Source organism: Aulonocara sp. 'chitande type north' Nkhata Bay, linkage group LG11 (assembly GCF_057382095.1).
Source record: "Aulonocara sp. 'chitande type north' Nkhata Bay isolate Kocher_YH1m ecotype deep benthic linkage group LG11, A_spYH_male_GT1.1, whole genome shotgun sequence".
In the NCBI taxonomy this organism is placed as follows: domain Eukaryota; kingdom Metazoa; phylum Chordata; class Actinopteri; order Cichliformes; family Cichlidae; genus Aulonocara; species Aulonocara sp. 'chitande type north' Nkhata Bay.
The window spans coordinates 8,774,895-8,797,760 of record NC_141354.1 but is presented as its reverse complement, the minus strand read 5'-3'; the positions used below and the strand labels follow the sequence as shown (position 1 = coordinate 8,797,760).

Below are 22,866 nucleotides of genomic sequence, written 5' to 3'. Positions count from 1 at the left end.
GTTTTCCGAACATTTTCACATGTTGAAGTCGAATGGACGTGGGCATAAACTGCAACAAAGTAGTCTTTATGTATTAACAGGTGTGCATTAAAAGCCTGGAATGACATATGATGTAATATTGTTCCACTTTTAACTCTGAAGCATCTGACTGTAAAGGATTGTGAGCTGCAGGGTCAAACATCATATTTCTTGTGGCACAGTCTATAAACTTCTTTGGCCAACTTTGTGGTAAGGATTTTTTCTCCTCTGCATCTGCTTTCAGATGCTTTTATTTGGTTTTCTAGCTGACGGAGATCAGTGGATGTATTGAAGAACGTTGTATTAAGGGTATGGTATTGGCAAATGCAAGACTTGTGCTCGTAGTCATTGATATCCCTATTCTTATGGAGACTTCTGTGCCGGTCTTGACAGTCAAACTGGTCCGTCGTAGTATAATCATATTCACTATATACTTACCCCTGTGATTGCAAGTGTCATTTGGTGGCTTAAATCAACATGGGTTTAGAACCAGCGCTAAAGGACATGTTATGCTTTCAAGAAACAATAATTTGCAGTCCAAGAATGTCTGTTGAATTTAAACTTAACCACAAACTTTATTTGTATATATAGATGAGGTCTAAGATGGTGGATTCAGGAGCAGCTGTAGATGTTTTCAGTTGACTGAGAGATTCTATTAATTCCTGAATTAGTCATCTGAGGAACTGAAGCTTGAGGGAGGGAAAACAGTGGGAAATGGGGAAGGATACATGGATTATCAGCTCTGAGTGGATTATCATCTACTGTGGTGTGCATTCCACTGTCCTTTCCTCCTCACCAGCCCATAATACTGATCCACTGCTTCCTAGAAAGAAGCTCGTTCACTTTTTACTGCACGAGAAGAAAACTACAAGTAGTAATAAGGCTTGGAGTAATGAATGGTGTCGCCATAATAAAGTCTAAGCTTTATTTAGCTAAGAAGCGTGGAGTTAAAAAAAATGCATAATAAAAACTGGTATTCCTTCTTGTCATGCGCATGAAGGTCAAAGACAATGGAGGAGAGGAGGTGGTCCATTCACTTGGGTTACAAAAGGATTGTGAGAGGAAAAGCAGTGCTTTATTGACTGCTGCAGATGTTACAATAAAAGGACAGTCCAAAGCAGAATCTGTATAGCATAAATATGCTATTAGGTTTGCAGTCTGTAGGTTGAGATTCTCTTATCTCTATCTATCTGTGTCCTTGACAAAAACCGCATGTCTACCACAGCTGGACAGAGGCAGGAAGCTATACACACACACACACACACACACACACACACACACACACACACACACACACACACACACACACACACACACACACACACACACACACACACACACCCCCCATTATGCAAACACATACACAGGCCTCTTGATATGTTTTCCTTTAACGCCTGATGAACCACGTCATTGCCATTTTCTCGCCTTGCGGTCTGCAGCTGTCTGCACAACTTGATTAAAACATTTCTTTTAGTAATCCCTGTGTAATGAAGCCCTCTCCTGAGAATGGATCTCAGTGCATGTATTCATGTGTGTCCATGTGAGGTTGTGTGCATACGTGTGTGATTTGGGTCAGGGGTGCTCCAGATGGGAGGAACGGGAGGGCTGCATCTGTGTCTATGTGTGAGAGACGAAAGAGAGTGTTGGGTTCTGTGAAGAGTTTCGACTGTTCAGGACCAGTGACTGAGAAATGCACACACTGAACACCTTTGACCCAAAGGAACTGCAAAACTTTGAGCCGTGGCTACACGTACAGTCCACGTCTACCGCTAACTCATTCGCTGACCCTCTGCATAGCTGTTAAAGACGCTGGCTATGTTACAGAATGCTGATTGTTACAAATCAACATAAGACAGACTTGAAAATACCTTGAATATGGTGCAAAGGAAGGTGAAGGCAATGCAACACCAGAACTTTAAAAGAAATTCCTCGTCACACATAATGTGTAACCTCACTATATGATGGAGAGATTATTTAATTTAAAATATTTCCTTACACTAACTATATATCTGCACAACTGAGGAATCCAGGGCCCAGTTTAAATCAAAATTCAAGTCATAATCATACATAAATTTTAAGGGACATAAAATTTTTTCAAATTATATCACCAAGTTGTAAGTTGGACCTCGTTTTGCTAAAAATATAATTTAGGTTTTCTTTCTACATGAGGCTTAGCTGCAGCTGCAGCTACATTTCTCATAAGAACAATGACATAGACCATGTACGGTCAATAAAATGAATTGCTGGAAAGAATTATGAGAGTTAACGGTACCTTTAAATGAGTTTCTTGTCTATCATTTTTCAAGAGGTTTATTTATTCACGTTTGACTGGATCACTTTTCTGTAGTAGTGTTTTTTCAGTCTCTTTAGATGCTAGCCATTTAACCCAATTGACCTCCGGGTGGCAAAATGATAAAAAGTTTCCCCCTCCTCCCCAGTTGGTCACTTAGGTGTTTTTGTTCAGTGTGAAGTGCTTACATGATTTATAATCTTCGTTTGGAGGCTTTGCAAGACACTGTAGTGTGTCTTTTGTAGTATGATAAAAGAGGGGACTTTAGAGCAGCCCATAAGTCACTCTGGTTATTTTCAAGAGGGGGTCAGTGACCTTGGCTCGGAGAGATTGGGAATTCTCCAGTACTTTAGATCAGTCTGAAAAAAGGACAAAAGGTACAAGCTGTCAGTCTTCCCTTCCCTCCACCTGGAGTCTAAATCCCTCCATAGAAGCTCTGGAAATAGTAGTAGAGGATTTTGTCAACTAGTTGAGTTGGGAAATGTTTGTATTGGTTAATTAAGGTGAGGTGTGGCAGTGAATGATTTGAAGAAACTTTAGATAACTGGTCTCAGGACAGTGGCTATCTGTTGTATCTATCAGACAAATATGTCAGCCCGTAATGGATTGCATTGGTGTTACTGTGGACTTTGAAAATAGGTTCAGATAAGTTAAAGTCAAGAGAAAGTCTCACATTGTCAGCCATTGCATTTTTTTTAAACTGCCTTTAATTTAACATTCATCATGTTGCACTTTTAACAGCTTATATTGGTGAAGGTTTTTATGAGTAATTTCCCATTTAGCCCCCTTGGAGAAAAAAAAATGCCTTTGTGCCAGGGATGGGTCTCTGTGCGAGTGTGCCTTTTTCTTTTTCTGTGGTCTATGGAGAGACCAGACACCTTGCTCCACATTTACTGCTGATGTCCCAGAACCCACAGCTGTCTATGTTGTTGTGTTTTGGAAAGAGTGAGGCAACTGATTTTTGGTACTGTACAGGATATGAGTAATAAGAAAATGTAGGTTCTGGAAACTGTGCGCAGGTTCCAAGCTTGTATTTTGGGACACTATGTAAACCATTAGGACCAGCTGCACCTGGTAATAGTCCTTCAATCTCACAAGATGCTGATCTTTAAAAAATGAATTTTCTTGTAACATGAGGACTTGCTTTTTTGTATTTCTCACTTATTGTCTTTTTCGAAACATCTTCACCAATGCCAACATATCAGGATTGGAACCAATTACTGAACATTTATGCAACACAAACCAGCTTTCTTTAATTATGCTACCTTCATTTATTTCTGTAAAAGTACAAAGCAACAACATATCAGTTACATAATCTATTCCTGCTTGAGTTTGTACTGGAGCTTTTCCACATACTTCCTTTAATGAGACTCCCATTTAATGTATTATTTTACCTGGAGAATAACATAGACTTGCAAGTCTGTATTCTTATGCTACATATGCTTGTTGTTTTCCCCTTGTTCTTTTTTGTGTTCTCTGCATGGCTTAATCGTGTTTTTCTTGTTCTTTTTCTCTTTTCCCCTTGTTTCGCTCTGGTTGAAGAACATGCTTCCTTTCAGTATTATAGATGCTTAGCATAGTGCATCTTTTCAGCCTTAAGTGTTGGCACCTAATTTTATAACTGCTCCAGTTGCAGGTTGTTAGAGCAGCAGCTCTTGTCAGCTGTAGCCTCATTACTCCTGCTCATTATGCTCTGGCCCACTAACCTGCTCGTACTGGTTTATAGTGTTACAGAGCTTGTGTTTCACCATGTGTTTGCATGCAGATGTATGTGCACTTTTGCCAACATTATTTATTTGTGTCTGGACAGGTATATGCATTTTTGTGGTTATGTGTGGCCTAAAGCAGCAGTTAAAGCTCGATAGCTATAACCCCAGCTGTACTTGTCTAAATATAGCTGTGACCACAGTCATATTGAACCAGGATGCTGATTAGCACCATTAAGACCACTGGCCTAAATGAATGCCAACTATGATTATGTGAAATATTTATTGTGGGTTTCCAAAAAAAACCCCAAAATAATTTAAGGATACTAACCAAAGTATTTGGTTATCATGTTATTTTCTTTCTAGCTTCTATGATGTTTCAATAATTCTTTTATTGGCTAAAATATACATTTTAATCTGTTCCTGCTTCGTGTCCAGATTTGGTCCTGTGCACAGAGGAAACAAGCTAGGCAAACAGTACCACAGCTGGTGTGGTACTTTTAGCTCTGACTCATGCTTCAGCCCAACTTCATGCCCTGTTTGCTTGATTTGGACTGAGACTCCAGCCAGTCAACTAGTTGTTCACCAGAAAGGTCAGGATGTGTTAGTCCTGGTCTAGTTCTGACTCCAACAGGGAACAGATGGGAAATATGGCCTAATGTTTCTCAAATACATTTGAGCTTTTTCTCTGAAATACATCAAAGGACAGCTGAAATTGAAATACCAAATTTTCTCCTTTTCCTGACTAATTTTAATTTTCTTTTAACACATTCCTGGTGGCCTCTGCATTTTAATGAAAAAGTTATTGACTTAAAGAACCACTGTGAGGTCAGAGACAGGCTATTCAATGAGGCACTGAAGTTAATGCCAAGAGCCTGAGTTAGGACCTAAAGTGGGTTGTGGGCACCCTTCTGGTAGGTCTCCACATTATAGTATAGATATTCTCTAATGAGTTTTGCTCCCCAAGCTACAGACTAATAGGCTTTCTGCACTATAACAGTAAAATACATGTTAGTTATTGTTAGTTCCATTGTGCATAGCTAATGTATGTTTCAAGGCAAATATTTTAATGTTGTTTGTTACTGCAGGTGATGCTGCAGGTGTTATTTTGAATCTTTTTGAGGTTTTTTTCCCACAAAGCTTGCGGCAACAGTGAAACACTGCCTGCCAGAAAGCTGTTTACCATGTTGCAGCAAGAAACACTGACCGTGCCAGCTACTTAATGAAATCCGATGAGTGCCTGGCTGTCTTCGCATACAGCATTCCCAAAACACCCTAATGAGAGTTTCTGTTTCTCATTTGAATCCAAGATCCAAGTTGCTGTTCGCAAAGAATTGGGCATAATATAATAAAAACAGGTGCATAATTAAAGTTTTAGGGGACCACATGCACATGACAGCTCCCCTTAAATGCTATAAACACTCAAATAAGGCAACAAACTTTCATCCCTTGCCAGTCCTCTCATTGAAGTGGCTTTGCAGGCACATTTGCTCTGCATGTGGGGACATTGTTGTTGCCGGCTTCCCTTCACTTTCTTTTGTTCAGCTGCAGTATCTTGCTATGTGCACACACAGTGTGCACATATTTGAACGCACAAAAGCACACGAGAAACTCTTTGATTGATGTCTTGTTGTATAGCATACAACAGTAGTGACTTTTACTAGCAGAAAAGCATGACATGGCATGGTTTCCTATGTTGCCAAATCCACCACATGTAGGCACAGAATTTTAAACATATATGTGTGCCGTCAAGGTAAACTCATTGACCCAATCAGGTTTGAGTTTTCTTTCTTCCTTTCTTCCTGTGTTTTTCCTGTAGCCTCTTTATCAAACGCGCTCTCACTTTCTGTCTCGTAGAAGACACAGCAGATGCTTCAGAAATCTGGGTCTGCCTGTGTGCAGCTAACTGCTCATGTCACCCTGCCGAACCACCCAGGAGCAGAAGAAAGGGAAAGATAAAGAGACTTGAAGAAAGACAGGGAGGGAAGCAGAGAAGTTAAATGATTGCAGAGCTGCTGAGCGCAGAGAAAGGCCTTGTGACATGTCCCACACTCAGAACTGGGACCAGACCAAAATGGGTGCGTGATTAAATGAACTGTGATGCTCGCTCCTGACACGCTGCAGCCATCGTTTGAATTAGTCACAGTTCTATTTTCAATGAAACCTCCACTCGTAGGGCAGATTCTATTACAATAAGTACTCAAGTGAACACACATGCAATACATAGATGGGTATCTGTGCTGGGGGCACTGCCAGTCCTCAAAATCCTAGACCAAGAAACTTTAGTTCCACTCCTATTTTCCTGCCTTGAGAACATGAGAGGAAAACAGGAGTGGAACTAAAGAGACTTGTTTGACTGTGCTTAGTTCAGCCTGCCTAGCCTCAGGCTTTGCTATAAGTAGTAAAAAGAAAAGCACAACGACAACATTTCTGATGTTTCTGATATTAAAATAATTTCTAATAAGAAAAGTGCAAAACACCCGACAGAACATCACAACCAATTATTGCAAAGTTTAGGTTAGGCTGTGATTTGGTGTTTAAATAAAGCATCCCTAAAGGAATTTCCGATGTAAAGGTTTCTTCACCTTATCCAATGACATATTTATAAATGTAAAATCACAAATAATGAACATCTGTGCTACACGATATCATTAAAAGATTAAGATAATCTGGAAAAATGTCTGTACGCAAAGGACCAAGGCCGAACTCATTATTGAATGGCAATGATCTTTGATCAATGCAGACATTTTGTTCTGAGAAATTCATTGGCAATGGATTTCTAAGGGGTTAGACCAAATTTATTGCTTCATCTGCAAGTGGAAATTAAAGCTCTACCATGCAAAGAAAAAAAAAAAAAGTCAAAAGCCAGACCTAGAAACATCACCAACTACTTTGGGACACAGTTTGTTTGAGGTGGAGTGAAGCTGCTCTCTGATCTGTTTGGAAAGCATGGATGCTGTGGTTTTGGGGGGGGGGGGAGCTATCCAGCTTCTTATCAGCACAGAGTTTAAAGCCGGCAACTATAATGCTATAGTGGTAGATATGGCTATGGTTATCTTGCAATGGTTTTATTCATGCTGAAAGACACAAACAGAAACAACATACTTGCTGCCCCTGCTCATGATGTCAAAGGGTTGGCTTTAAGGTCCAAAGCAGCTGTTCTTAACTCCCTCACGCTTTTGTTAAATGAAGAGTTGATGCAACATCATTGTGACACATGCCTCTGTACCAAGTGCTTGCAACATAAAAAAACCCCACATTTCTCATTTAAATCATTGTTTTTCTTTTTAGTTCTGCTGCAAAAATAAACACTTGTAATTAACTCTGGATTAAAAACAAGTCATGAAACAAAATCTGTTTTGATTATTTTGTTTAGTTGGGTTTTGTTTTGTTTTTTTACATTTTACACAGCATGCTAACTTTTTTGAAGACTGGGTTGTAAATGAAAAAAAATGAAAAAAGCAAGTGTGTGTGTGTGTGTGTCAGATGAGAAATGAGAGCATGCTCCGCTGAATTTCTGATGGACAGAGGCCTGGAGAACTCCATCGGACTGTGGTGTTACCTCATCCCCCTGAACGCTCAACTCATCAGCTCGTCATACGCGCAGACTCACACAAACTCGCTCCCCCCACACTCTTGGAGACAGATGAAATATTAAAGGCGTAGAGATTCTTTTCAGGGTCGGGTTTCTGGGCTGTACATCTTTTCACATAAATCATCATCACAGTTTTGACGGAGGGGAGGGAAGGGTCGACAAACTAAACCTACCTGCCAAGTAACTAAGGAAAGCTTGGCTCACACTTGGTACTTCTTCAATTTACTATTGGAATGTAGTTCTACTTATTTGGCCCTTGGTGCTATCAATGAGCTGTTTTATATTGTGATGTGATATTGATGGATTTGTGGAAGCTGTGAACCATTTGTTTCCACCAGTGTCTGTTTCATTTAGAGCGTATTGGCATTTATGTGTATCTGACTCTGTCTTGTCCCTTTTCTTGCAGGAGCAAAAGGTCTTCAGTCCCCACCACAGAGTTTATTTTTGAACTTCCCCACTTCACTATACAGGCCACAAGGGCCCAGACACTTTTGCTCCAAACAATCTGTCAGAGCTGGACCCACAGCATGGTCAACGGAGCGCCAGTGACACTTAATGAAAGTCTGCTTACTGAAGTGTACAAGGCTCCAGGTGAGTAACACGAGACAATACAAAGCTTGCCTTGCCTTTGCTAATAGCAAAACCACTTAACACAGAAATCCAGATTCATTCTTTTCTTGCCCCTGACCAAGCTCATAAGAATAGTAGTCTTTTTCTACTGCTCTTTGATCTGCTTACACTGTAGTGATTGTAGGTTGAGGCCTGTCTACAGAGAGGAGACAGAGTAGGACACTGAAAATCACCTCTAGTTGGATTTTTGTGTGTGTGATGAATTTGCTTCTATTTCTTATTTGTGCATGTGTATCTTACACTGACACTAGTTGTACAGTGACTTCTTCTTTCTGTGAAGAGTTATCAGAGTGGAAAAGACATGTTTATAATTGCTCACCAGGGGAACGCTCTGTTTTTTAGTTGTTATAATATGTTACTGTAAGGTAGCTTGATTTATTATATCCTTTCAATGGCTCAGTAGTGATGGAACAAAGAACAAACATACTCATCTGGTCTCTTTTAGACCAGAGTATTAGATGTTAAGGCATTCATTGTTGTTCTTGATTTATTGAACATTTTTTGAGGATAACTCTCGTTTATCCTCGCAAACTTTATTTATCGTCCTTTGTTTACTTGTACCAGTAAATTGTCAGGAAAGATATATTGAACTGGCTAATATTAAAAGTGATTTGACTTTCTTATGAAAACCTTTCCAGTTATTTCTGAGGGCACAGTACATTTGTCAGACTGTCACTGATGGGAAAACAAGCCAACTCGATAGCATTGAACTCTGGGCAAATTGGCATGCACGTATCCAGAACTGAAGTTCTCCAAGTATACACGAGTTCACGCGAGACACTTGAAGATCAACTTGTCTTATTGGGGCCCAATGTGGGCTGCTGGACCTGCAGCTGAGACCAAATTAACTCTGAAATGCTTCATGTCACCTAGGGTGTCTTAATGGTCAAATAATAAATTTTGTCCCTTGTTAAAGAAAGGTAGGGGAGTCTGAATTCAATAAAACAGTAGCGTTTCTCATGACGGTAGCATCTGGACAGTCCTCTGGAGGGCCTGGGATTTTCCAACTCATTAGGATCATGTTGTTTGGTATGCCGTCAACATTCTCCCCCAGCCAAGCCAGCCAAGCTACCTTTTTCACCGTTGTGTAGCCGCCAAAATTTATGAAGCTGGTCTCCCGTGGAGTGAAGTCAAATATTCCTCTCCCCTCATTTTGCCTTTCTCTTGGAACGGGGCTTGAATAGCGACATGGAGAAACATTTGCACATCTGGTCCATGTGCTGGCAGGCTAGAAAAGGAGCAGTGGGGGCTTAGAAGAAAAGTAAGTTTGAGCTTAAAAGGCATGAGACTTGAGGAGAATAGGTGGTGTGCTGGGTAAGTATATGTAGGGAAAATACTCAGCAATAATTCCTATGATATAACCAAAAATGTCTAGTACTGTATCTGCTTTTGCAATTTCGGGAACACTCATACCTTAAGGGAGATGTGTGCTGTGCGGTTGGTAAGAAAATAAAGTTTGCCACGGCGACACCAGCCGCTATTTTTCCGTAAGTGTGACTTACTGGCTCACTGGCTGCAGATATTTGTGGTAAAGGTGGCAGATCTAATGCAACACAAGATTTGGGTTTAAACCATGAGATTGTTCTCGTGTCCCCAACTGCTGTAGCACTCATCAAGGTATTGCCAGCACACAACTGATACACGCTGAAGCTAAAAACTGAAGACGGCAAACAAACGCTGTTCACTTTGAACATATGCTTTTTCATTCTTTTAGGAATTTGTCCTCCCTTCTCTCTTTTGATGTTGCAAAGTTTTTCAATAGGGGAAGGTGTTTCATATTGAAGTCTAGCTGATAACACAGATGGTCAGTGTCCTTCGCGGGAGGGAAACGTTTAGGTATGAGAATTAATTCACTGTCCAAAAGAAATTCCACATTTCAGCATTTCACGGGCAAACTCAACAGCTTCAGTTTTAATCTCAAGGCACTGACAGACTGTAAAATATTCAAAAATATTAAGAGCAACATTCAGAGACTAAAATTCATTGCAGCTGACTGGAACACAGCCGCTAGGACTTGTAATACTTTGAGTTACTGTGGTGCTCAGTGGCAACTACAGGAATAACACAGCGCACAGCACATCCAGTGTAATCTGTGTTTCACAAGACCAGATATGAGTAAAATAAGAAAACATACCGTAAAATTATATTTTCCTTGTCACTCGATTGCATGTCTGCATGGTTTATCACACAGCTGTGTGGGACTGTTGATTCTCCTTTGCATTCCAGTGAAGTCCACACTAGTGTTGTATTTTATTGGTGAGCTATGCAGCAAACAGTATGTCATTATTGGTATCTCTAGCTGAAAATGGACAGGTGTGTGCCCATATGTGCTTGCGTCAGTGCATGCACGCTTGGACTATGTGCCTTTGTGCTCAGAAGGTTAGCATCAGCTGTGTTGGTTTGGCTCTACTTTACTTCACTCCTCATTCATAACTTATATTTTGTTTTAGAACATAGTATTTTTCCCTTTTAAGCTTCATCTCAGTTTATTTATGTCTTTTTCTTATGCTTTTAAGTCTTCTCTGTTGACAACTTTTATTTTGTTCCCAATTCTTTTTGGATTTGTTACTAGGTCCTCTTTTGTATTCTCCTCTTTTTTTGTAATTGTCAGAATTCCCGGTTCTATGTTATATGCGTGTTCTAATGTTTATACATTATGCATGTTATTGTGGTTTTTAGTAGCAGCAGCAGTAATAGTAGTAGCCAGTAATTCCTGTCTACCAATACTTTTACCCACTGCTAACCTCAGATTCGGCAACACACTGACCACAGTGACCTCCCACATCTTACTCAACTCTATGCAGTTCTGTGTGAGTGTAAAATACACCGTGCGTAAGAATTGTGTTTATGTGTCTAATTTTGGTAGTGAAAAAGTTTAATCCATCCAGATTCTTTTTGTCATTGCTAATTGCTGACCACATTAGGCTCTCACATGTATTTCTACTGACATCTCAAGGATATATTATTGAAAGCAGTCTCATTAAATGTCTGAATGAATAACCAGTTTACACTCAGCACTGGTACAAAGCCTGATTAGAAAAAGATGATAATTATGAATAAGCCTTGTGCCCTTTCCTGCTTTCATTCAAGTCTGTGTGTGTAGTTAAGTATTTCTGTCTTTGTCACATCTGTGACAGAGCAACAATTCCATATACCGCAAGTGCACACCCTTTGAGCAGCTCATTTACATTTTATACAATGGATGTTTTTGTTTTTTTTTCTTTTTTGCCTGCACCTCTTTTAAACATGAGCGGTGTTTAAAACGCTCAAAAGTAATTTTTTTAACTTGTCTTATTTGAGTTATAAGTGAGCGGTATAAACTTTCTACTGTCCAGACTTTTGCCCTTGACTGTAACTTTGGTTCTCACTTCCTTATTTTACTCTACAAGGCTATATTTGAAAGATAAAAGATCAAAGCAATTTAAATTAGCATAAAATTGGCATTTCCACCATTGATGGATTGAACTTTAATGTAGCTACCACAGCTGGTTTTCCGGCCTTGGAGCTCTGTGGTGGTCTGGACTGCGACAAAAAGAGGGAGGTCTGGTAAAAGTTGGTTGGTGGTGGTCACCAGTCATGCTTTAGATGATTGCTGGGTGATATACGAGCTGTGACATAGCTTTAGCGTGACAGACATGAGGGGAAAAGAACAGAGGACGAGAGAGTGAATGATATAATGAGCAAGATGAAAAATGAAAGAAAAAGGAACATAAAGGTTGAAGGGAAAAGTGACAGAATGAAATAAAGAGGGTGAGAGTGTGGGGCCAACTGTGCCCAGAAATACAACTGGTCATTGGCTTGCTTTATTAATCCCAGGTCTGGCACCTAATTGCGTGTCAGTTTAGGCACACAGGCAGAGAATCGTGCATATTTGCAAATGCAATGTATTCCTACCTCCATCTTAAATGGATCATTCATATATATATATATATATATATATATATATACATAGCTAGCTAGTTTCTGAACATATGATCCCATTTAAGGCAAATAATCAAGACTATGTTCTCACTGCATAGCAACTATAGGCATGTTGTTAATGTTAGTAAGGGACGTATGCTCTCACTCATTTAACCGTATCATTATTAAAACAAGCCCTTTGTTTTTAGTTCTCCCTACACTTACCATGGTGAGGTGAGGAGGGGGGGGGTCAGGACAAAGCTGGGGAAACGATTGGGGGAAAAAAACCTGCCAAGTCCATTCAGGGTCACATTAGTGAGACTTACTTATGCTTTTCTTCACACTGATATCTCCCGTTGCTTGGAAACAAACATGATCTTTGAGACACATCAACAATAGTTTTACGCATTTTTGCACTGCATGAAAAAGGCTGCTCTTGTCATGGCCAGCAGTTTATATCCCTGTGATCTAACTGCCTGTGATGCTGTAGCACAATAAATATCGGTAATAGCTCATTGTTATAAGAGGGGGGAAAACTTTTCACATCGTCCTGTCACCTGTGTAATCTGATGCCTCGTATGTTTTAGATTTTATGTTTTCTGGTCCCAGAATTTGCCCATCTGTCTTTGCTACCTCCTCCTTCCTCTGTTTTTTTTCTCTTGTGCGCCACTAATAATGCAGCTGTTGGTAGCATGCTTCTGGCTATAAGACTGAACACAGGAGGTTGCACTCTCTCAGTTTTTCATTGTTTTCCTGTGTAGATTTTGGCTGACACAGGCTTATTACTCACAACCTTAATGTTTCTCATCTATTAATCAAGACAAGTCAGAGGAACATGCAGCTTTGCCCTGTCATCTAATGAGCCCATACACTTAGCTCATGGAGATTGTTTTGATAGTTCTTTTGATTGTTCTCCTGTGAAGAAAGGAAGGACAACAGCCCTTTTTATGGTCTGCGGTTGTCACAAATGTCAGTAAAGGGTTGAGAAGCTTAATGAAAACCCTGAGATGTCTGTTTCAGCGTGGCCTGGCCTCTCACTCAAGTATCCATATTTCTTTGAAGAGGTAACTTATTGGTTTGAGAGAAATTTCTGCCTGTCGACTTGTCTTCTTCACGGATTGACATCAGGACAGGAAGAAAGCAGGAGGAAAAGAAAGAAAGAAGGATTTTTTTCATCCGTACGCAACCTTACATAAAAAACACGTCGTGTCAGCATCAGAGAATTGATAAATAAATCTTGGCTGGAACTTGAGACGGTTCTTGTCAATGAAAACTTCAATGAGCTACAGACGGGCTCGCTCCACTCCTGGCAGATTGTGATGATGTTTTAAGTCAGTCCAGACTTCCCTGCTTTTCTTGTGTCTTCATGAAGAATTCTGCTCTTTCTCTGTTGTTCACTTTAGTCCTGAGCTAATCAGAGAGGCCAGCGGAGTCGATGCAAAGCAGAAGTTTGCTGTGTAGTCCCACAATTAAACATTGGATTACGCGAAAATGTATACGTTTAATGGGATGAGAGCGCCAGGAAGTGCCTGAGGTCTGGTTGCAATAACATATCAAGCGTAACTTTCACTAAACTGCTTTTCACATGTATGCACAGATGCAAAATATCTATACGCATACGCATTTCCACATCAAAGTTGGTTTGGTGAGCTTAAGCATTCATAGGGGGACATCATGCTTGTCTTTTCTCACCATGGTTGTCCATTTATCATGCCTCTTTTCCTCATACCGTCCACAGAAGTTAGCTGAAATTCCGCCAAGTAGTTTCTTCCCCTTGTTTGTTTGAATTGTAGCTCACTTTTTCTATCATGGGAAATGAGATGTGATTGAGATGTGATTGAGATGCGCTTTGGGGTCCTTAGGGACTAGTAAAGCGCTATATAAATACAGGCCATTTACCATTTACCATTTACCATTCCAGGCATGTTGAAGAACATGGACGGTCCCAGTGCAGAATGTGGAATTCTGAGTTTTGACTTATTTCTTCCTTCTCTGATATGAATGTTGGATGGTGTAATTTACTTGAACACTAAATCCAACTGAGCATTGACACGCACTATAGTACTTGAATTAGTGCTTAATTTAAAGAACTACTACACTTTTTAGAAGCCTGATTACTGCCAAGCATGCCACACATGGGATAAGAACATTTTCTACAGATTTAAGCTTTTGCCCATTAGAGTTGGGATAATGAGCTCATCTCTCCCTGAAGTGTTAAACTGAAATATGATATGAAAATCCCACATAGACTCCCTTTTGGCCTCTAAAATATGTCACCTACAGATGATGTAATAAACAGAGCCCAAAGTGTGAACAGTTTTTTGAAAGTATAGATTATTTAAAGACTGTTGTGTTGTGTGTGTATAATAATATGGATACTGTACTGATTGTAAACATTAAAGCTATTAGAGCCTTTGATGAAGAATAAAAATCAAAAGAGAGACATTGCACATATTTCAGCATAATGTTTCGATAACAGAGATAGGTAATTCTTAATAAAAACTAAATACAAGCGCACACACTAAAGGGAAGAACATCTCTGAGACTTTAAATGAAACACACTAAAAGACTAATAGACTTTAAAGCTCTTGCAGCAGACTCTCTGAATGTTACCAATCAATGACAGCCTCAAATAAATCTGTTTGTATTTATGTCATCTGGTAGTGTCTGCAGAGCTGGCTCCCTGCTGTGAGCCAACCGCCCCATCTGAGGGTAGTGACTAGTGCCGACTGAGCACATAGCTCCACGTCACAGAGCCATAAATTTCCACTGTAACTCCCATTGAAGTGTCTCAGCAGCACCAAAACCCCAGTCACGTCTTGGCTACCACCACACACAGACACAGTCAGCCTCTGCAAAGCTCAGACATAAATATTGATCTCGTTGGATTATTGATAAACAAGAATGCTCTGCTCGTTTTCTCTTTAATTCTCCCCTCATAAGGGAAGTGGAGTGAGGAGGGAAAAGCTTGTGAAAGAGGACAAGAATAAGCTATAGAGATGCAGAGATCTAGAGAGTGTGAGAGAGAACGGATAGTAATCCAGAGTTGGATTTCAGCAATAGAGGGGACTGGTTTAGCGTCATTAGCTGTGGTCTGTAGTTTCGAGCATCTCTCATGGTGAAACCACACTGGTATTCCATCCTGGCATCTGCTTCAAAGCTAGAATGCCCCTGTTTCTTATGCTAACCAAATTTGTCAGAGCAGCATTAGGCTGGGGATATGGGAGATTGAGAGGCAGACCTTCTCAACCAGAACTGTGTTTTAATGACCTATCTTACCACCGACTAATTATTTCCTTACAAGTGGCAATGGGGGAATCCTCTATGTCACGGCACATGTTTGTCTATCACATTTAGCACATCTGTCGCCCCCTTTTCTCTCACACTCTCTCTCTTTCCCTCATCTTACTTCTTTTATAACTCTCCCTTCAGTTTTGCTCTTGATCCCCTTCCTCCCAACCCCCCCACCACCCCAACCCCATCCAACCACTGTCTTCCAAACCTCACTGCCTAGGCACATTAGTATTGGCCAAATTGCTTCCGCATGAAGACTCCTTAATTGTGGTAATTCAGTGGCAGAGAGAACCACAGTTTGAATGTGTGGAGAACATGTGTCACTGCTTCAGTGGGCCGACAGAAAAGCCAGCAGCACCTGGAGGGGATGGAAATCAAGAAAATTAGACCCCCAGCTTCTGCTACCACCGGCACTTATACCCCATCATTGTCTTTATACCATGACGGTTATAGGGAGCGAGTACCGCTTGCACACACCAGTACCGCTGTAACTTTCATTCAGTGAGGTAGGAGCAGCTTGACTGGGATTTTGTCATATGTGTAAGGAAACCCATTATTTTTGTTCACAGACACTTGCTGGATTGCTTTTCTGTTTTCTGTCTCACCACCCAACTTTAAAAAAAACAAAACAAAAAGCAATTCTTCCTAATATGCAAAGCCCCCCTCAAAAAACAACCCAAACTCTGGCAGCAATTACTGGTTATATAAACTGCCCAGCTCCTTCATCTATCTACAAACAGCTGTTGTTGTTGTTTACATCTGTTTGAAATCAAACATGCATATTCTTCCTGTGTGCAGATATTCTTACAGCTTTAACCTGTGCTAAATAGTAGTTGTGATATTTTTTTTTCTAACTGCAATCCCTTCAAATATCAATTATGATTTAGCTCAGCTCAGTTTATTTTTATTTATGTTGTGTTAAATCACAACACGTGTCATATCAACGCAATTTCATAAGAAAGATTCTCTGATGGAACCATAATGAACTTTTAATGCATCCCCCAAAAGTACCTCAATGTCATTTTTACTATCATAAAAATCAGTTCTTGTTATCGTAGTAACTCGATGTTTTTCTTTCTCTAATGCAGACCTTTGTTTGAGTAACAAAGCTGCTCTCCTTTTAGTTTTAACTGCATAACAAACCACTACTGGTTCACCTTGTCTGTTTTCCTGTCCCACTCTCTCAGCATGTGTCTGCATTTTTGCTGTGTGTCAGTTCTGGGCAAGATGCCAGCAGACCTGCTCCTACTTACTGCTTCTACTGCTTCCCTCCTGACTTAGGAGAGACAGTTATTGTTTCTGCATCAGCACTTAATGGCTCAGCTGGCTGCTTTCAGGCTACCCAACTTGTCTATGTCTACCTCTTTTTCTGTCAGCCCCCTAGCTGCTGTGGGCCCGTTGCCAACCTTGGAGGTTTTAATACTTTAGGTTCTTTCCCCTTCTTTGTCTGTCTTTGTCTTTTCACCTGCCCTTTATGGTTTTGAGATAATTTACATCCTTTTTTTAACTTGTTTCCATCACACATAAAGCTGGTCATTAATGCATGGAGTATGTAGCTGCAAAGAGGGAGGGTAATCAAAACACAGCTTTTAATAGTTGTTCTAGCACAAGTCCTATAGCTTGGTTTTTACTGTATTTTGTATCGTTATCTCTTTTTTTGTCTGTCTTGGGATTTTTTTCAGACTTGTTATATGGTGTAGTATTTGAAGAACAGGAAAAATAAACCTTTTTTTATATAGCATCATAAATGAAAGTAAAACTATTTCTGGGTTTTGTGAATATAGACTAAAAGAAATGGTTCGCATCTTGAGGTAGAATATTGCCTGGTCCACCATTGTAGGCAGACAACTTTCCCATAGCCTTCCCCAAAGCTGTGAGAGCAGGACATGTTGGAATGTGTAAAGCATGGCTTTCAAGCCTGCAGATGTGCTGCACATATATACTGAACCATGGACACGCCAACTATTGAGGTATGCAGAAAGTAAAGAAAGTACCCTCCACCTCCCATACGGTGCATGTGTTAGTGTGTGCATTCTGCTTTTTTGCATCAGCTCTTTCTACCCCTCTTTATTGACTTTCAGGCCCCCTTCCCTTCATCTTCTCCGCACTTTCTCATTGGTGTTTTCTATGGCAAATCCAGCTGCCCACAGTTGCGCCCTTAGTGTTTGATGGAGTGCCATACTCTCTGGCCCCTAGCTGTGTGTTTATGTACTTCTTGCACCTGCCTTTGCTTGACGAGTAACAGTACCACACACATTCACTCACTCAGTCAGTCACACTGACACACTCTATACACACTCTAACCCAACATACACACATGAATCACACGGGATACTGCTGTTTAAGCCAACAAACTACCTACCCTTGTGTTTTTACTCTTTCTGTGTACCCCACATTTTATAGTCCTAACAGCTGGACAAAACATTGCTTAGAGCTCCCCCATGCAACAACCACCAACCCAGCAGGTGCACAGTGCCCTTAGGACATCTATGTGGGCAAGGGGATATGTTATAGTGATACCTCTAGTGCCATTTATCAAAGAGAACACAGAGTAGAAGAAAAGGCCCCTGTCATATTACAGATTGGCTTGCACTTTTAACATCTTCGTCTTGTCCAAGCTCTGGGGAACAGTCGGGGCAACTCATCATTGTTGATGTCATTTTTCTTTTAGTGCTGTGTTGAAAAAGGCCAAATGGTCACTGAGTCTGGTTATTCATTCTCCATGAATAGGCTACTCTTTCAGGGTAGATGGGTCATGTGTTTTTAGGTTTACTCAGATACACTCAGTGATAAAGCCAAATGTCTTGGGCAATGTTTTTATGACAAATACATATTATACTATACTATATTGTTTCTAGTGGGAGAAGTGAACCTAACTTTATGTAGTACATATATCACTTTTAGTCATTCCCTCTGGTCCTTGGCCACATGAACTAATCTAGAAATCAGTGTTTCATGTATATACACGCGTATCCATATGAACATAAATCTATGGGAATTTTCACATACATTCTTTGAAGACCAAAGTTGCTTCCCTGGTTTAAAAAAACATATAGAAAGATAGAAGATAAGATTACTGAAATTGTGTACTTGGGACACCCCCTTGGTTGTGTGGAGCACAGACTCACTGATTAGTGTTTGGTTGATAATTAAGGTGCCGACTCTGCAGCTCTGCTGATTCTTAGGTTAAAATTAGGAGTGGGAAAGAAACCGTATAAAGAGCAAAATCACGCTCATCATTTGGATGCCATTAGTTTGCAATAGAGCATGCTGAAGATTTTGAGAGTGGTGTTGTTTTATTTTACAAGGTTTACATTGGGCATTACCATCTACTTAAAAGAACTATATACACTGTACTGCAGTGTAAATAGAAAGTGGCTCCAAGACAAAGATATATATTACTGGTTGCCAGTATTACAGCCTCAGCCTAAACAGAATAAGGCAGCTAAATGCACAGAGTGGTTGTACAGCACTGCTCTGTTTGACCTGCAGATATATTAAGTGGGAGACAGAGAGACAGAAGGAGGGTTATTAACATAACCATCTTCCATCTGGTCTCACGGAGGGCCTCTTAGACAGCAGGTGAAGAGGTTGATGGGCAATTTGTCTGAGAGAGAGAGAGGAGGGAAGTCAGTGGTTAGAGTTTTTTAGCAATTTTCAATAATTCCCCGGTTAAGTGTGCTATGTGTGTGACTACTCAAACATGCCCTAATTCACAGCGCTGATTTACGGTGAAACTACATTTGAATTTTTAGTTGATCAGAAAAATACTGTGTGCTATGTTGGTGTAAAGCCCATCCAATTTAGCACTGGTTATACAGTGTAAGAAGGAAATTTGTTATATAATATCTGTGTGTATACAAAAGAGTTTGAGAGGATAAAACTAGTAGAGTGGCTCAGGAAGTAGAGCTCGTCCTACACTTATCTAAGGTTGTATTCATCCTGGGCTGAGTAAGTGACCAAATCTAGACATAAGTTTGCATATTTGCAAAGGGATGATTCAGTGGAGGCAAGTTACCAAACCTCGAGTTGCCCTTCAAGCATCCATTGGTGTGAGTGAACATTAAGTTAAAAGTGCTTTTGCATAGAATGAAGCACTTGTATGTACGTGTGTGTGTGTGTGTGTGAGATTTGCAGTAGAAAGTGTTTTGTATGCTAAACTTGAGTTTATTTATGTTGATATTGAACCTTTTTTGCCGTTTGCTCAGTGACTTTGCCGTCCCTTGGCCAACACACGACAGAAAAAGCCCCAGTAAGTTGTAAACTCGACTGAAAAAGTGCTGTGGACACTTGTAGGAAATAAAGCACAATCACTGTATGAGAGGATTATTTGAGAAGGAAAGCCTTATTGGAACAGGTGATGCAAGAATTAAATGTGATTCCCTTGGACAGTTCCAGCTTACTGGAAGAATGTAGCATGTGATGAATGGATCCTCCTCTCCTCTCTCAACAGGCGGTTTGGCACATAACTTCCTTAACTCCACAGTATCTTTTAGTCATCCAGCTACGTCTCCCTGCTTCTCCTGTTATGTGTTTGAAATAGCCTCTCACCATAGAAATAACACTGACATATAATAGAGAATATGTAATTCCTTGTCACATTGCAAACAGTTTCATTTTGGAAAGATGGAAGACAGGAGGTTCTTCCACACTAGGCTGCCATTAAGAGAAGTAATCATAGAGTGAGGAACACTTGAGGCTCCTGTGATGTAATGCTGGTGTGAAGTGAGCTGTACTTGACACTAAGCTGAATACAAGCGTGACTACATGGAATATTGTTTTGGAAATAAACGATTACTCACAACAAGTTAATTAGATCTCTTTTTATCATGATTTTTAGGCGTAGCAGTGTGGGTGTGATTTCAGACTGTCTTGTATCCAAAATGATCTAAAAGTTTTCACAGGAAACAAAAATTGCAATAATAAACAAAGATAACCTCTATAAATTTTCAGACCCTGTCCGCTTGTACTCAGAAGAAGATATAACATTAAAGAAAATAATAACTTTAAGTATGGACTGGCGTAAACTTTAAAACTGAGAAGGTGCATCATGTATTTTAGAAAAATTGCCCAGTGTCGTTTGTCGTGGTTTATAGCTGACCTTAATATGCAAATGTATTTTTTTCAGATTATATGTCAAGACATGCGCTATCAGTAATACTGTTGAAAACAGAGGACACCTTTTCTTGATTTCTTTGTTTAAGAGCAACTAGCTGGTCAAGAACAATTAAAGGCCAATCAGGTGTTTAACTAAGTCACAGAAGCGGTGCTTAAATCTGCCGGACTGCAGTTCATTTTCACTTTTTTTCACTTTTTTTATTAGGTGTGAAATATCCAGGCCCGTCACCGACTCTCGAAGGCTCGGTCCAAAACCTGGAGCTGAAGTTCTGCAGCCGTGCGACGGTGAAATGTGCCTCAGGAACCGTGGGAGCTGTAAAAGTGTGCGCCAGGACCCCAGGTGTGTGCAGCTGTGCCCTGTTAAAACTTTACTGCCTGTGTAGGAGGGAAAGAGTGAGACAGACTAGACTCTTCTTTTACTTTCTTTAACTTATGCTTTTACACACTCTACTCTGTCTTGCTCCCTCTCGTTTTCCTGCTCAGTCTTTATGTTGATTTCTATCCAGCTATGTGATTCAGTTGCTGTTTTCTCCTGGGGCGCTGTCATTGGGCTGTGGCCATGTCTTTGATGGCAAGGATGTTATTGGAGCTAGTGTCATAGCACAGAGTTCACAAGGTCAAGCTGCACATGATGTGGGTCAGATTAGTAGATCTATTGCAGCTGTCAATATAGAAATACAAGCAAACCATGTGCAGTTAATGCCCTTATTTTAAAATGACCATTTATTGTAGAGTCACAAAAATATGTGCACATAAGGAGTGAAAATGACGATGGAGGGCAAAGTTGTTCTTTTGGACTATGAGCTCTTCAACTAAAGTGAAAAATTAACAAAACATGGCTTTACTGGTGCATAGGAGTGGTCATAATAATAATAATTCATAATTCGTTATTAGGCCTTTTGCCTTCTGTATAGCAACCAAATAGTGCTGTTGCAGTTACTTCAAGGTGAATCACAAGGAAGTTCAAATAAAGGGCTGTTTTTAATACATGAAACATTTACAAATGTTTTATTTTATGTGTACATTTGGTCATTCCTATTTCAGAAATGCTTTCCAATTTATGGGAGTCATTATAGCTTGATTTGGAGAAGTGGAGAGTTTGTAAAATATTACAAACTATTACTCTTGTCTTTCAGGTTCAGGAGAGGGAGTGAAGGAGAAGCTGGTTCCTCTGATTCAGGGTCCATCTGACACTAAAGAACTACATATGAGCCGCTGGCTTAATGAGATTCGCAAGCCTGAATCTTTGCTGGCCCCTGACCTGCTGGCATTTTCTATTCAGGTCCCTCAGCAAGGAGATGATTGCAGGAACTCAGGTATAAGTGTTTTAAATGTATGGATTACCCTCTTTTCTCCTCTCCGCTCCTCTCCACCCCTCCCCACCCTTCATTTATAAATCAGGTTTTAGTTCATTTTCTGGTTGTGGTTTTGGTGTTTGGGTTTGTTACAGGCACTGATTATATCTGCACTATTGGTGATCTAATTCAGGAGTCTCCATTTGTTTAGGTTGTCATATTTTCCTTCCTCTCATAATGTCATGTAGTGCCCCCTTTCAGTTATTTGTTTAGTAAAGCCGATAAGTGTTTCCCACTCTGCTGTCCTTGAAGCAGGGTTGGCAGCCCTGCATCTCTTTTCAGGCAGTGTGATTTCTCTAAACAGCAGTTAGTCTCTGTCAGCACTGGGCTGAGCTGGCTAACAACAGCTAACCACTTGAGGATTGCTGTTGACGGCTGCTCTGATGTCAGGTTGCAGTTTTGATTGCATCCCTAGACCACAGATTATGTTTCCTGTGTCATTGTGAGGGTGTGTGGGTGCATGCATGTGCCTTTTGAGAGAGGGAGTGGGATTATTCAGTAGCCTTTCCAAAGAGCTAAAAATGCAAACCAATTCCAAAATTTAAAGTGCTGCAGTGCTTGATTTAGTAAGTAGGATATTAATCATCACATCTGTACATGTCACCAAGGATGCCCTCATTTTTCTGTATGAGCTTCTAGAAATAGATATGACCACGGATATTAGTGTGTTATTAATATTCTTCATACCGTCAACTTAAAAAAAACGTTCTTCCCGAGAAAAACTGATACCTCTCGAAGTATGGGACAGTCTCTACTATGTCATGGCCTTTAGCCACTCCCAAGTTTCTAAAAGCCCACAGTAGGGGCCTTAAAGTACATTCTGGGCTGTTTTCCTGCAACCCTCTCCCAAGATCAGATCCCAAGATCAGATACAGGAGAAGCCTGGGGTGACAAGGTAAAACAATACAGCTCCATTTGTTTTCAGAGTTGTCTTCAGAATCACAGTTGTACATTCCTTTT

At 40.3% G+C, this 22,866-nt stretch overlaps 1 protein-coding gene across 3 annotated transcripts in view; it reads left to right on the top strand.

Annotated features, from left to right (window-relative positions):
* vps13b (vacuolar protein sorting 13 homolog B) overlaps positions 1-22,866 on the top strand; it is a 301,321-nt gene that overhangs the window by 60,540 nt on the left and 217,915 nt on the right. For all 3 annotated transcript variants that reach the window (XM_086310380.1, XM_086310381.1, XM_086310379.1), the window contains 3 exons: positions 8,016-8,200; positions 20,757-20,891; positions 21,688-21,867. In XM_086310380.1, coding sequence (XP_086166506.1) covers positions 8,016-8,200; positions 20,757-20,891; positions 21,688-21,867 — 500 coding nt within the window. The remainder of the gene's footprint in view (positions 1-8,015; positions 8,201-20,756; positions 20,892-21,687; positions 21,868-22,866) is intronic.